The sequence below is a fragment of the Nannospalax galili genome, unplaced genomic scaffold (genome assembly GCF_000622305.1).
Source record: "Nannospalax galili isolate Female #2095 unplaced genomic scaffold, S.galili_v1.0 scaffold384, whole genome shotgun sequence".
NCBI lineage: Eukaryota > Metazoa > Chordata > Mammalia > Rodentia > Spalacidae > Nannospalax > Nannospalax galili.
In genome coordinates, this window is record NW_008352648.1 from 2,805,202 (window position 1) to 2,818,307 (window position 13,106).

General features: G+C 42.0%; 1 protein-coding gene across 11 annotated transcripts in view; it reads right to left on the reverse strand.

The window, feature by feature from the left end:
* Positions 1–519: 519 nt before the first annotated feature.
* Positions 520–13,106, reverse strand: part of Cpeb3 (cytoplasmic polyadenylation element binding protein 3) — a 213,935-nt gene continuing 201,348 nt past the window's right edge. For all 11 annotated transcript variants that reach the window (XM_008849611.2, XM_008849616.3, XM_008849615.3 and 8 more), the window contains one exon: positions 520–6,265. In XM_008849611.2, the coding sequence (XP_008847833.1) occupies positions 6,038–6,265 (228 nt within the window). In that variant the 3' untranslated portion in view covers positions 520–6,037. The remainder of the gene's footprint in view (positions 6,266–13,106) is intronic.

A 13,106-nucleotide genomic window follows, 5' to 3' on the forward strand; every position in this document is an offset into this window, starting at 1 on the left:
GGAGGCAGAGTCAGGCGGATCTATGAGTTCAAGGCTAGCCTGGTCTACACAGCGAGCTCCAGGTGAGCTGGGTTTACAGGGAGACCCTGTCTCAAAAAAACAAACAACAACAAAAAAATCACTAGTGAAAAACAAAATGAAGGTGGCAGTACTTAACCTTTTTAAGAACGTTCCGGGGTAATGAGACTGGCATAGTGTGGCCATGTGTTTGCAATTAAAACCCAAGCCCTGGGGTAGGCCGGGAGCTCTGGGGCAAAGTTGTAATCTGGCTTGCTTGACGCCTAGGGTTCTATCTCCAGTACACGAAAAAGTCCCCTGATACAAGTCAACACACTCTTTCCTGATTCAAAGACACAAGTATTTTAGTGTGTCAGGGAAAAAAAGTGATCTTTGATGTAATAGGTGAACTGGTGGGAGACTTGTTTAAAAAAGTAAAGAAATCAATCGGAATGTTCCCCAGATGCGAACCCAAGACACCAAGATCCTCCTCAGCAAATGCAAAGGATGACAAGTCAGTACTTCATACAGCTAGATTTAATAAGTTGGTATTACAGGAAAAAAAAGAAGTCCAAACTACAAAGTTTAAGCAGTTGTAAGCAATAGCTGCATTGCGCTCCTGTTTAGCCACAGTACTGTACTTCCATACAAGCATATTAGTCCAAGCCCCGGAGGCAGAAGCTGAGCAAGGGGTACTAGCAAAAAACAATCTAGGAACCAGTAGTAAAAGATACAATACAGTTAAAATCAGTTCTTAGTTGAAAAACAAATGCAGAGATCTTAGCTGTGAACACTCTAAAAGTTATGTCCATTATTTGACAGCAAAAGTACAAATACCTAATACTTTATACCCCAACAGAGCTATGTCCAGGAAAAGGAGAAGTTACCCTGTGTTAGCACCCAAGATTTCTACTGGTTGCACTTAACCTCTTCATCACACAAATTGAACATCCCTGAATCACAGATCCACTTCTTGACCCATTTTGGGGTATAAAGTCGACAGCATCAATTATAAAATACTCTGTGGTAAGATGGAACACTATTGCAGCTGAGATAGAGGAAATTTGGTTATTATAAAAGAAGAAAAACCAGAAAGAAATGTTAGCAGACATACCATACAGACTAGTGAAAGAGGAAGGATCCAGACAAATAAGCCAGGTTTAACAGAAAAGATACTTTTTTCACTAATCTGTGACTAATCTTTCATTCAAACCTTGCAAGTAGAGGTGTCACAATACTCAAATATGTAGGTAGGAGCTTACCCAGTTAAATGCCATTTTGTTGCTAATATAATAGATAAATGAAAACTAGCAGTTATTTGCTAATTGCATAAATGCAGTACATTCTGCGTTAGCCCATGCCTCACTAACAAGCTATAAAACACAAGATACAGGCGGAAATCTAAGCATAATCTTTATTCCACTAAACAATTTTTCCAATTTCTTTTCTTCTGTTCCTAATCATTTATTTGTAGTTAATGCAAAATTTCAACCAAGAGTACCCAATTTGAGTTAAAATTTTACATCACAACTTGATCTAATCTATATATTATTTACAAAACTGAATACACAGAGCGTACCCAAGAGCCAACTCTGGACACCTGTTCCTCCAGTTATTGATGAGCCTCACCTCTGAAGCAACAGATCTAGAGGAGGCCACCAACTAGCAGAAACACGCCATCTATCTAGAGCAAGTCATTGGATGTTCTGTTTACGCAACACCAGTTTTGCAGTTGTTCATTTCTGCTTTAATCTTAGGTGCTAGTGCAGCAATGTGCTGCCCTCACACTTCCAGGTGAGGTGGGGGCTGGACAGGCAGCAGCAGGAAGGCAGACAGATCATGCACAGAGCAGCCAGATGTGTCGCCACAAGAAAAGGCAAACAAGGGGCATCACGAGAGGGAGCAGGCAGGGATGTGAGGAAGATGCAGCTGGACACTGAACAGTGGTGACAAGCGTGTGTGCTTTCCTAGGGCCTGTACAGGGTGCAGTGCCACACACAAGGCCACAAGGCTGTGTGTGTCCTCTGACTCACAGACATCACCACTGGAGATGCAAGTGAAAGACTGGGGAGGGAAAGGCACCAGCTCATACATGGACAGCAATGGGTGGCAGATTCTCTCTCTCTCTCACACACACACACACACACACACACACACACACACACACAACACACACACACATGCACACGCACATGCACACATATCGTGGCATGAGGAGTTAGAAAGGAAAGCACTGAAACACTGTTGACCTGGCTGGGCTTCACAAAACCCAGTGGTATTTCAAGAGGGTGACTTCATTATCAGGGCCACAGATTTGGCTGCACCTGGTGTTGTATAAACCCACTGAGACATCCTTGGAGACCTGTACTGTGACATCCCTAGTCTCACACTAAACCACTGTGATAAAGGACAAGGCTTGTCGAGATCTCGCACGTTCAGCTCATTCTGTCATTTTATTACCCAGTTGTCCGTTACATTTCCAATTGCTTTACAGAACCAACCGTTTTCATCGTTGTCACACTATTGTAAACCACATCAGCAAGTTAATACATAAAGCTTTGCATTTCAAAAAACTAGACACTTTAGTAACAATATTACAAAGGTTTTAGCTTCAAAAATAACTGAAAATGAAAAAAATAAACTTTTAAAGAATTAGCATCATAAAATTAATTTATTCCAAGTAAAAATACAAAATAATATTATGACATTGACCAGATATGAAAGTCCCTCCCAGAAACAACTCTAGTAATGATTGAGAAAGCACTCCTTAAAGAAAATACGAAATAAAATGAAAAATATGTAAATATGTTTAATTTTTTTCTTAGCAAAAAATCTTTCTAAAAATAACAATGAAAATTTGTCTCAGTACAAAGGCTACATTACTATTGAAAAAATACCAGCATGAAGAAAAGGTACATATTTGACAGTAGAAAAATGATTTCAGTGAATCACAATGTCTAAAGTTTGCAATGAAAATAAATCTGCAATAAAGATTTATGCCTTTTTTCTTTTCTTTTTTTCTATTTTTTATACAAACAGTACAAACAGTATTGCACATAACAACAAATAGTCGAGGTTAGGTTACAGCCTTCAAAAATTCGACTAGTTCAAGTGTCCCATCGAGGAAAGGCCACATAGGACCTGTTACCCAGGGGCTTCCCAGTCAAGTTGCAGGTCAGAACACCTCTGTGTCTTAAAAAATAATTTTTTTGAAGGACCCTCTCTTTTAATATAACATTAAGAACTTGGGGCACATTTATTTACAAAACAAAAGGGAACATGTTATAATTTAATAAACTAAAAAAGTTCTCTTTAAAAAAATACAAACAGAAGAACTCTTTCACAATCCTGGTCAGTCGTGCACAATCAACGCTTGATTATAAATATACAAATTAAGGGAAAGCAGTTTCCACCATCTGTTCACAACCGTCAGCACCGAATGGAGTTCGTGATTCAAGCCTGTTCTCCAGGACACTGTACCTTTGCTTAGCTTTACGCTGTACAGTCTTCCAGCTTCTCTTTCTACAGCTCAGTGTTATTTTAGTACATGAAAGAGGGGGTGCTTCTTCAAAGCCTTAGCTTCTTCCACATCATTAGGTAGATTTCTGTAGGTTAGATATGATCTTTAATATTATAGTTATAAAGCTCTAACTTCTTCATTTTCAAAAAACACAAATAAGCATGAAAAAAATAAAGTTACCCATCTGTTAAATCATTTTCTTGCAGAATTAAATTAATATATATTTTCTGAATAAACTTACTTAGAAAATATCATTTTCTTTCCTATATTTCAAAATTGAGGTATTGCAAAAGATCATGTCAGTCAGAAAGCATGCCTTTTTCCTTAAAAATAAACAAACAAAAATCTTCAGCCAACTTTTGAAAACGGTCTAGAATACAAAAGCAGTAGTGCGCAACAAAATTTCTTGTACAGATGAAAAAAAAACCCACAAACATAGAAAAAAGAAAAACAAACAAAACCACATCTGGGCTGGGGAAAAACAATTACTACCAAAACGCCCAGAGGAAACCTCAAAACGGGAGGTTCTAATAGGCATTTTTTAAAGTCAGTAAAAAACTATTTTGTTTTTCCTTTTTTTGAAAACAAACTATAGCTGGAGAGTCAGTAATCACAACTGAACACTGGAGAGCAAAGAAAGGAACAAACAACAGAAAACAAGCAATACGAACTTCAAGACAGTACCAGGACATCACAGCACATAAAACACGGCGACTGAAGTCTATTCTGCAGTGTCATGTCCAGTCAGTTTGTCCCCAGAATTCAAAACATAGGAAGAAGATTTAGAAAAATTTAGTCTTGCAATCATCGTGTGTTTATGTATTACTGTCTGCAGCCAGGGGCAAATGGTAGGAGAATGCCCTCGGTAGTATGGGCGCGCTTGATTCCATTCAAGCTTTACACGAGCGCGCTTAATTCTATTCAAGCTTTACAGGATAAATCCAAGGGACTAAGCAGTTAATTTCCCACCCAGACAACCAACTCTGCCCAGGCCATCTCGCTTGGTACAGACATTTTTCAGCATCACCTTCACACAACTTTCTTAAAGATGTGCCTTGTTTGCCAATCTGACGATTATCTCTAGATACTGTGTATATTCTTAGTGTTTGTAAGCTAAGATGAGCTCTTTGGTTTTCTTGACAAGGTCTGAAGCTAATGTAAAATGGTGCAAGCACTAGGTGGTTGTGACTAAGAGCTCATGTGTTACTTAATAATATATCAGTCATGAATGGTCAGGTTCATTAATGTCTGACACAGAGGCTTTAAACAGTTAAGTTTGATCACAGTTAGACACAATCACTTTACTATATAAAATAAATTGCACGATATATAACAGAGCACCGCAAGTACTTCATCCACCATCCACAGATTTGCTTTAAGTATATCCTACACCTACATGTTCTACTGGCTGTAATAATGGTCGTCCTGCTATGGGCTCTCACTGTTCATAAGCATCCCACCACTGAGGCAGGCCTTCCTCCCACCCATTACCAAGTCTTTGAATGAAAAAAAAAATCATCTTTTTTTTCAAAAATGAGTATTTTATAGCTTATATAGATTCTTAATTTGTGCATTGTGGGAAGGTTTTATACTAGACATTGGATATAAAATTTATTGCATGCAGCAACCTGGTTAAGTAAACATGCAGTCAGAAAGAGTGACCTTCCATTGAAGCTTTCTCAAGTCTATTCTGATCTCCCTTGGCAACTGGCTCTATCCCTAAATCACAAGTATGTTGTTGGGTTCTTGTTTTCATTTTGAATTGATACCTTAGCCTGAACAGAGTATTATGGTATTAACAATACCATTTTAATAGCAGCAAAAGCTATTGCAGCATAAATTGACGTAACACTAAAAGATCTACCAAAATCCTCTGCAAAACAAAAATCAAACATGAAGGAAAAATAAAGATCCAGCTTATGAGGTATCCTTACCAGTCAAAATACAGAGCAACTAAAGGCTTTATTTTCATTAAGGGCTATCCTTACTCTACGTGACCCCAACTACTGATTGCTGAATTGTGAATTGTTTGCTACATCTGCCTCCTACTCACGAGTATGACCTTTGGTAAGTCTTGTCCTAGGGGCAACTCTCTAAGTTTCTGAAAATAAGTGCATGCTCCAGTTTAAAATCAATCAGAGTGACAACAACACAACAACAAACAGAGTCACAGACGTCAACCTGATGGCTGCTGATGAGAATGGCAGTCTAGGTGCTGTCGAGGTGACAGATCAGGTGTAAGAAATTAAGGTACCAAGCAGACAAAGGTGTGAGTCAAAGTGCAAATCAGTACCATTATACACTCTGCGATTCTGCATTATACTGGACACTGAGTTCAGTAATATGACTGTAAATAATAATAATAATAATAATAATAATAATAATAATAAGACCCATTTCTTCTTTAAAAATCGAGAACAAATGCACAAATTTCCAGAACACCGTGAGCCCTGAGGCAGTGCCCTCTCTTTTTCCTCCTTGTTATCTACTCCAGTACTTATAGCTGGGTTGGCCCTGGGCTCAGCTCCAGCGGAACGGGACATGACGAGGGCGGTCGCCTCCCTCCTTCACCAGCGGTTTGTGGAACTCGCGCCCGGCTCGGGAATGTATGCTGGCCCAGCAGTATTCACAGTAATACTGCAGACAGGTGACGTTGGCACAGAAGAACGGGGCAAACTTCCCACCGCAGCGCGTGCCCTGGCACTCGTCACACATCTGATCATCCAGCACATACGGCTTCACTTCCACCTGGACCCAGAGAGGAGAGACAGAAAGCTGTTAGCAACACCCTCTTGCCCCCCTTCTTTGTGGTTGCTGTATGGCTGGGTGGTCAAGGCAGCTTTGAACTCGCTAATCAGATGCTGGTTAAGAGCTACTTGATTTGCTAGCTGTGTGCTATCAGGCCAGCTCTTAAGCTCTCGGTGTGCTCTGCCAGCAGAACACACAGCTGTACATCTACGGGGTACCATAGCATCTACATCTGAGCTTGTTGGGAAGGATTGAGGACAGAGACATGAGCTGAATCCTGAGGCTGGACAGCATCTCAGAGCAGGACAAAGAACATTCCAGAGAGAGCAACAGGTAAGACAAAGGCCCACAAGCAGGAAAAGGTAGGACACACATCTGGGTAATGTTCTACCCAGAACCACACCAGAGGGGGAGACATTGGGTTGAAGGGAGATATGACCAGGAGGTCTGGGCTTCTGCTGTGATGGGAAGACTTTCAAAATTGCCCCAGGCTATACTGGACCCTATGGACTTCAGGGGGAATGGGGAGAAGGGAACATGCTGAATTCACCCACTGTAACCATTGGGCTGTTTAATCTTCTGCAGATACTTTACTGCTTTAATCTCACCCCGCCCCCGCAATGGAAGCTTTCATAGAGAATGCTTTATCACAGCCCCACTGAGCACTTAAAGATCTACCCAAAGCTAAGCTATATGACATGAGAGCCAAAGCAAGGAAGAAATCCAAGTCCAACCAACCCTCTCCCACCCCGCAAATCTCTCTCCTAGAGCGTCAGAGGAAACAAACCATGAACTTAAAACTTTTTCCTCTTGAATGTTAGAAATAAGCATTAAAGTGGAAAGTCTGGCAAGTCCCTCTTATACCTGTTCTGGAGCCATGCTGGAGAGGACCAGTCCTATGGCTGGAGCCAATGACAACTGGTCTTGCAAGATGGGCCAACTGTGTAACAATTTGGGTGGCCTCTGGATGCCACCAGAGAACTCTAGGAGGGCATGAGCCAGCGCTCAGCAGGTGAAAGGTAGGAAGCAGGTGACAGGGGAGGGAGCCACGAAGGTGGGACATTACTACTTCTGCTTACCTACTCTGCAGTCCAACCTCTGGCTGTGTGTTCTAGTCTACAGGTCTATAGTCTATCTGCTAGCCAGATAGCTCTATTTGGAGGGCCATCACACTCTAGGTACCCAAGGGAAAAATGTCTTTACTCTTCCTCCTCTTTCCCCTTCCTTAACCTGAGAAGTGAGTGAGCAGGCTTCAAAATCATCCCTTCTATTTATCTCTGCATTGTAATTAAAACTAAAGTGGCTCTGGAGTCAGCCTGGCTGGGCTCAAAGCCAGGACACATTAGTAGTTGAACAACCTCAGAAAAGTTTCTCAGCCACTCAGAATCTGTTAATCTGTTTACTGGGGGGGGGGGGGGGGGGGAAAATCCTGCTCTATAGATTGGCTAAAAAAGTAAATTAATTCAACACCTCATAGACAATAGGCACAGCTGCTGCGCTATGGCTTCCTCCAGAGGCCAGGCCATCATATTTTGCACTTGGATATTGCTTGGCATCAGTGGCCTCTATTGTCCACCAGTTCCCAGTCTTCCCTGGTTCATTCTCCCACGTATGTGTGACATTTCAATAATCTACCAGCGTTCCTCTCCGGGTCAAAAGCCACTCCGATTCTTCACTGCTGCCTTGGTGAGATAGCTTGTTCTCTGCCTCCAAGGACTCAGATCCAAGCCAGAGCAGGCATGGTTTACCCAGTTTCCTTCTAGCAGCTTCCCAAATCATACTCTAACTATGCTCACATTCTCTCCCCCATCCCCACCTTCCACCTTCCCTCTTCTCCTTCCACCTCTTTTTTTTTTTTGATAGGGTTTCATTATATAGCCTAGGCTGGCCTCACACTCAAAGATACTCCTGTCTAGGCCTCCTCCCAAGTTGGTCTCTAGTTTTACTGGTACTTACTGTGCTAAATGTCACAATTTAAATGCCTTCCATACCATTTGCTTTCGCACACCCCAAAATTTCCTGCACCTAATGATATCCAGACTTTTTTTTCCTTTCTTTGCATAAAACCAACAATTTGTGCGTGTGTGGTATATGCACATGCGTGTATGAATATACATGCCTGTGAGTGCACACGGAGGCCAGAGAAGAGGATGGGTGTCCTGCTCTATAACATTCCCTTGAGACAGGGTGTCTCCCCGAACCTGAACTAGGCAAGCCCCAGTGATCCTCCTGCTCCCCCCAAGTTCTGGGGTTACAGGCATGCCTAACTTGGGTCTCCCTGTAGTCCCAGTTGGCCTAGAACTTGTTATGTAGACCAGGCTAGCCTCAAACTCACAGAGATCTGCCTGCCTCTGCTTCCCAAGTGCTGGCATTAAAGGCATGTGCTACCATGCCTGGGCTGCATGCCTGACTTTTTACATATGTGCTGGGATCTGAACTCAGGTCTGCATGCTTGCATGGCAAACGCTTTACCAACTGAGCTATCTTTCCAGCTCCCAAAATCAACACTTTTTTTTTCTGCAAATTTCATTATTTTTTAAAGACAGGATCTCACTGTGTAGCCCCCCAGCAGGCCTCAAACTCAACAATCAACTTTTGTTTTTCTTTTTGAGACAGGGTCTCCCTGTAGCCCCAGCTGGTCTGGAACTCACTATGTAGACCAGGCTGGCCTTGAACTCACAGAGATCCGCCTGCCTCTTCTTCCCGAGTGCTGGGATTAAAGACGTGCACCACCATGCCCAGCTCAACAATCAACAATTTTAAAGTGAACAATTTGGTGTTAGTCAATAAATTCACAATGTGTGCCAAACTACCTTTCTATAGTTTCAAAAAACTCTCAGCATCTCATCAAGGAACTCTGTACCCACTAAGTCCTTGCTTCCCAGCTTCTGGGACCACATTACTTCTGTCTCTATGGGTTTACCTATTCTGGAAATTTCCTAGAAATGAGTAATATACCATAAGATCTGTTAAGTCTGCCTTTTTCAGTCTTTACCATGTTTAGAGATTCACCTACCCTGTACATGGGGCACTGGGCTCCATCCCCAGCACCACATCATGAACACTGTTAAATGCAGCAGCATTTGTTCTCTATGCCTAAATGATATTCCACTCCATGTTCCACCCCACTCACACATATACCCCATGTTCTGCTCATGTCTGCTGATGGATACTGGCTTGTTTCCACCTTTTGGTTATTGTGACGTGCACAGCTCTAAACATGTGCATATACATTTGTGTAAGCAACTGTTTTCAATTTTTTTAAGGTAGATACTAAGAGATGAGTCTGATTGGGCATATGGTAATATACTATTTAACTTCTTTTAAAATATATATATTTTATTTTATGTGTATGAGTGTATTGCCTCCATGTATGTGAGTGTACCCGTGTCATGCAATGCCTCAGAGGTCAGAATAGGGTATCAGATTCCCCTGGAATTGGAGTTAAGGACGGATGGTTTGTAGCTGCCATGTGGGTGCTGGGAACTGAACCTGGACCCTCTGCAAGAGCAGTCAGTGCTCTTAACCACTGAGCCATCTCTCCAGCCCCTAATTTTTGTTTTGTTTTGTTTTGGTTTTTTTGGGGGGGGTCTTTTTGAAACATGGTCTCCCTGTTGCCCCAGCTGGCCTGGAACTCACTATGTAGACCAGGCTGGCTTTGAACTCACAGGGATCCACCTGCCTCTGCCTCTCAAGTGCTGGGACTACAGGCGTGTGCCACCACATCCGGCTTCCAGCCCCTAATGTTTAACTTCTTTAAAAAGATTTTTTTTCTGTTGTATATATGTGTGAATGTATGTATGTATACATGTATGTGCAGGTGTGTGTGCAGAGGTCTCTTGGCTACACTGGAAGTCAACAAGCCCCAGCCAAGCCTCCTGGTCTCAGCCTCCCTTGGAGTTGGGATTACATGTATTTGTGGAGATGCCTGGCTTGTTACATGGATATTGGGATCTGAACTCTGGCACTCTTCTGGCTACCTCTCCAGACCCTCAATGTTTAACCTTTGAGTTACTACCAAATTGTTTTCCTTTGCTTCTATACACAATTTTGCATCCCTACCAGCAAAGTAGCAGGCTGTCAATTCCTACATATGCACCAATACTTCTTTCTTCTTTCTCTTTCCTTTTTTTATTTATTTATTTATTTTTTTTTGAGACAGAGTTTCCTTGTAGCCCCAGCTGGCCTGGATGTCGCTATGTAGCTGCTACCAGGCTGGCTTTCACACAGGGATCTGCCTGTCTCTGCCTTCTGAGGCCGTTGCATCACAAACTCAAGGCCAGGTGTGAACTTCTTATTTTCTTCTGTGGGACTATATGCATCCTGTCAGGAGAAGGATCCATCATGGTTTAGAGTTGTATTTGCCCAGTTACCAAGAATACTGATCAACTTTTTACTTGGTCATTGGACATTTTTTTTTTTGAGATAGGCTTTCATTGCCACCTCAGTCTTCTAAGTGCTGGAATCACAGCAAATACCATCATCCCGAGTTTAGCCAATTGTATATCTTCTTTAAAAAATATTTTATTATTATTATTTTTATTTTTTTATGTGCATGAGTGTATTGCTGCGTGTGTTTTAAGTGCACCCATGTCATACAATGCCTGCAGGTCAGAAGAGGGCATTAGATCCCCTGGAACTGGATTTATGGACAGTTGTTAGCCATCATGCTGGGAACTGAATCTGCGTCCTCTGCAAGAGCAGTCAGTGCTCTTAACAGCTGAGTCATGTCTCCAGCCCCTTCATATCTTCTTTAGAGAAAGACCTATTCAAATTTGTTGCTCCTTTTTTGGCTTATTTTTTTAAATGTGTATGAGTGTTTTGCCTACATGCATACAAGTGCACCCATGCATGCAATGCCTGCAGAGGCCAGAAGGGATCCTCAGGTTCCCTGGAACTGGAGTTACAGATGGCTGTTAGTTATCAAGTGGGTGGCTGGGAACCAAACCTGTATCATCTGCAAGAGCAGCCAGTGTTCTTAACTACTGAGCCATCTCTTCAGCCCTAAATTTGTTGCTGCTTTTAAACTAGGTTGTCTTTTTGTTGTTAAGTTGTCAGAGTTCTTTATGCATTCTGTATTCTACATCTTCCTGGTTTTGAATGGACCTGGAAATCTCATTTCTACTTTATAGGTTGTCTTTTCACAGTTTTGATCTTTTGAAAAGTAAATATCTTGGGCTGGAGAGATGACTCAGCAGTTAAGAGCACTGACTGTTTCAGTTCCCAGCACCCACATGGTGGTTAACAACTGTCCATAACTACAGTTCCAGGGGATCCAATGTTCTCATCTGACCTCCAGAGGCACTGCAGGACATGAATGTACTTATATGCAGGCATAACACACACACACACACACACACACACACACATAAAATAAAAGTAATAAGTAAAAAAAAAATTTTTTTTTTAAAGGCAACTATCTTGATGGGTGTGGTGGCACACGCCTTTAATCCTAGCACTTGGGAGGCAGAGCAGGTAGATCTCTGAGTTAAAGTTAGCCTGGTCTACATAGTTTACATAGGGTTCCAGGCCAGCCAGAGTTATAGTAAGACCCTATCTCAAAAAAAGGAGCATGCAAATATCTTGCTATGCAAGCCATGGCCACACATGCCTGTAATTCTAGCACTCAGGAGACAAGGCAGAAAGATCAAGAGTTCAGGAGTTCAAGGTCTTCATTGGCTACATGGAGAGTCTGAGGCCATCCTGGGCTATAGAAGACTGTCTCAAAACAAACACACACACACACACACACACACACACACACACACACACAAACACATTGCTAAAATGTACTGTGTCAGGTCATACAGTGCAATACAGAGCTTTCCCTTTATGTCACCTTCAAAATCTGCTCTCTCTTTTATTACCTTCCAACTACCTTTTCAAACTTGTGATTTCTTGTTGCTTTCATTTTTGCTTAATTAACACCAGTCTGTGTGGCTCTAAATAGAGCCTCCTGCCCCCAAATAAGAATATGGCTTTTGGAGACACTTGTACTCTCAGAGGCCTTTCCGGAAGACTTCTCGTGGGGTATCTTCCAGATGGGTGAGTGGAGCTATGACTACAAGGCCGCCCTGAACACTTTAAGGTGCTGATCTGAGCACAGGAGGCTTACCCAAAGATGAGCCAGAAGAGAAGCTCCCGGAAGGACACTGGCATTTAGGTTGTCCTGTGCTGCTACAGGACAGTGATTACTTTGTCTTCAGTGGATTTTACCCAGGACCTATGTTTCTGGGCTCGCTTATGATTGCTAAGTCCCAATCACTGAAACAATGGAGGACAGAACACAGCTCTTTCCTGAAACAACTTTCATGTAAAATAGCTTCTAGGGCTAGAAACACAGCTCAGCCAACAAAATGCTTAACACAAGCATGAGGACCTGAGTTTGATCCCAGCACCTGTGTAAAAGTTAAGCACTATGGAGCAAGCCCACAATTCCAGCAACAGGAGGATCTCTGGGGCTTGCTGGCCAGTCCAGCCAGTCACTGAGGTCCAGTGAGAGATCCTGCCTCAAAAAATAAGTTGGAAAGCGACTGAGGAAGACACTTCAGTGTCAACCTCTGACCTTTACACATACACACACACACACACTATAATCAATAAAATGATGATAATAAACAATAATAATGATAATAGTAATCAAATAAAAGTTTCTCAAAGGCATTCCTAATGCCATCTATACTGTATTCTGGTATTTAAAGTGACTATCCAAATCAGTTTTACTTTTCTCAAACAAATATGCCACAAAGTATCCGGTCTCTCTGTTAATTACATAAATAACTTGGATTATTACTAAACCAAGGCACCTAGGAGACAACAGCATTCGAATCACATCATTCAT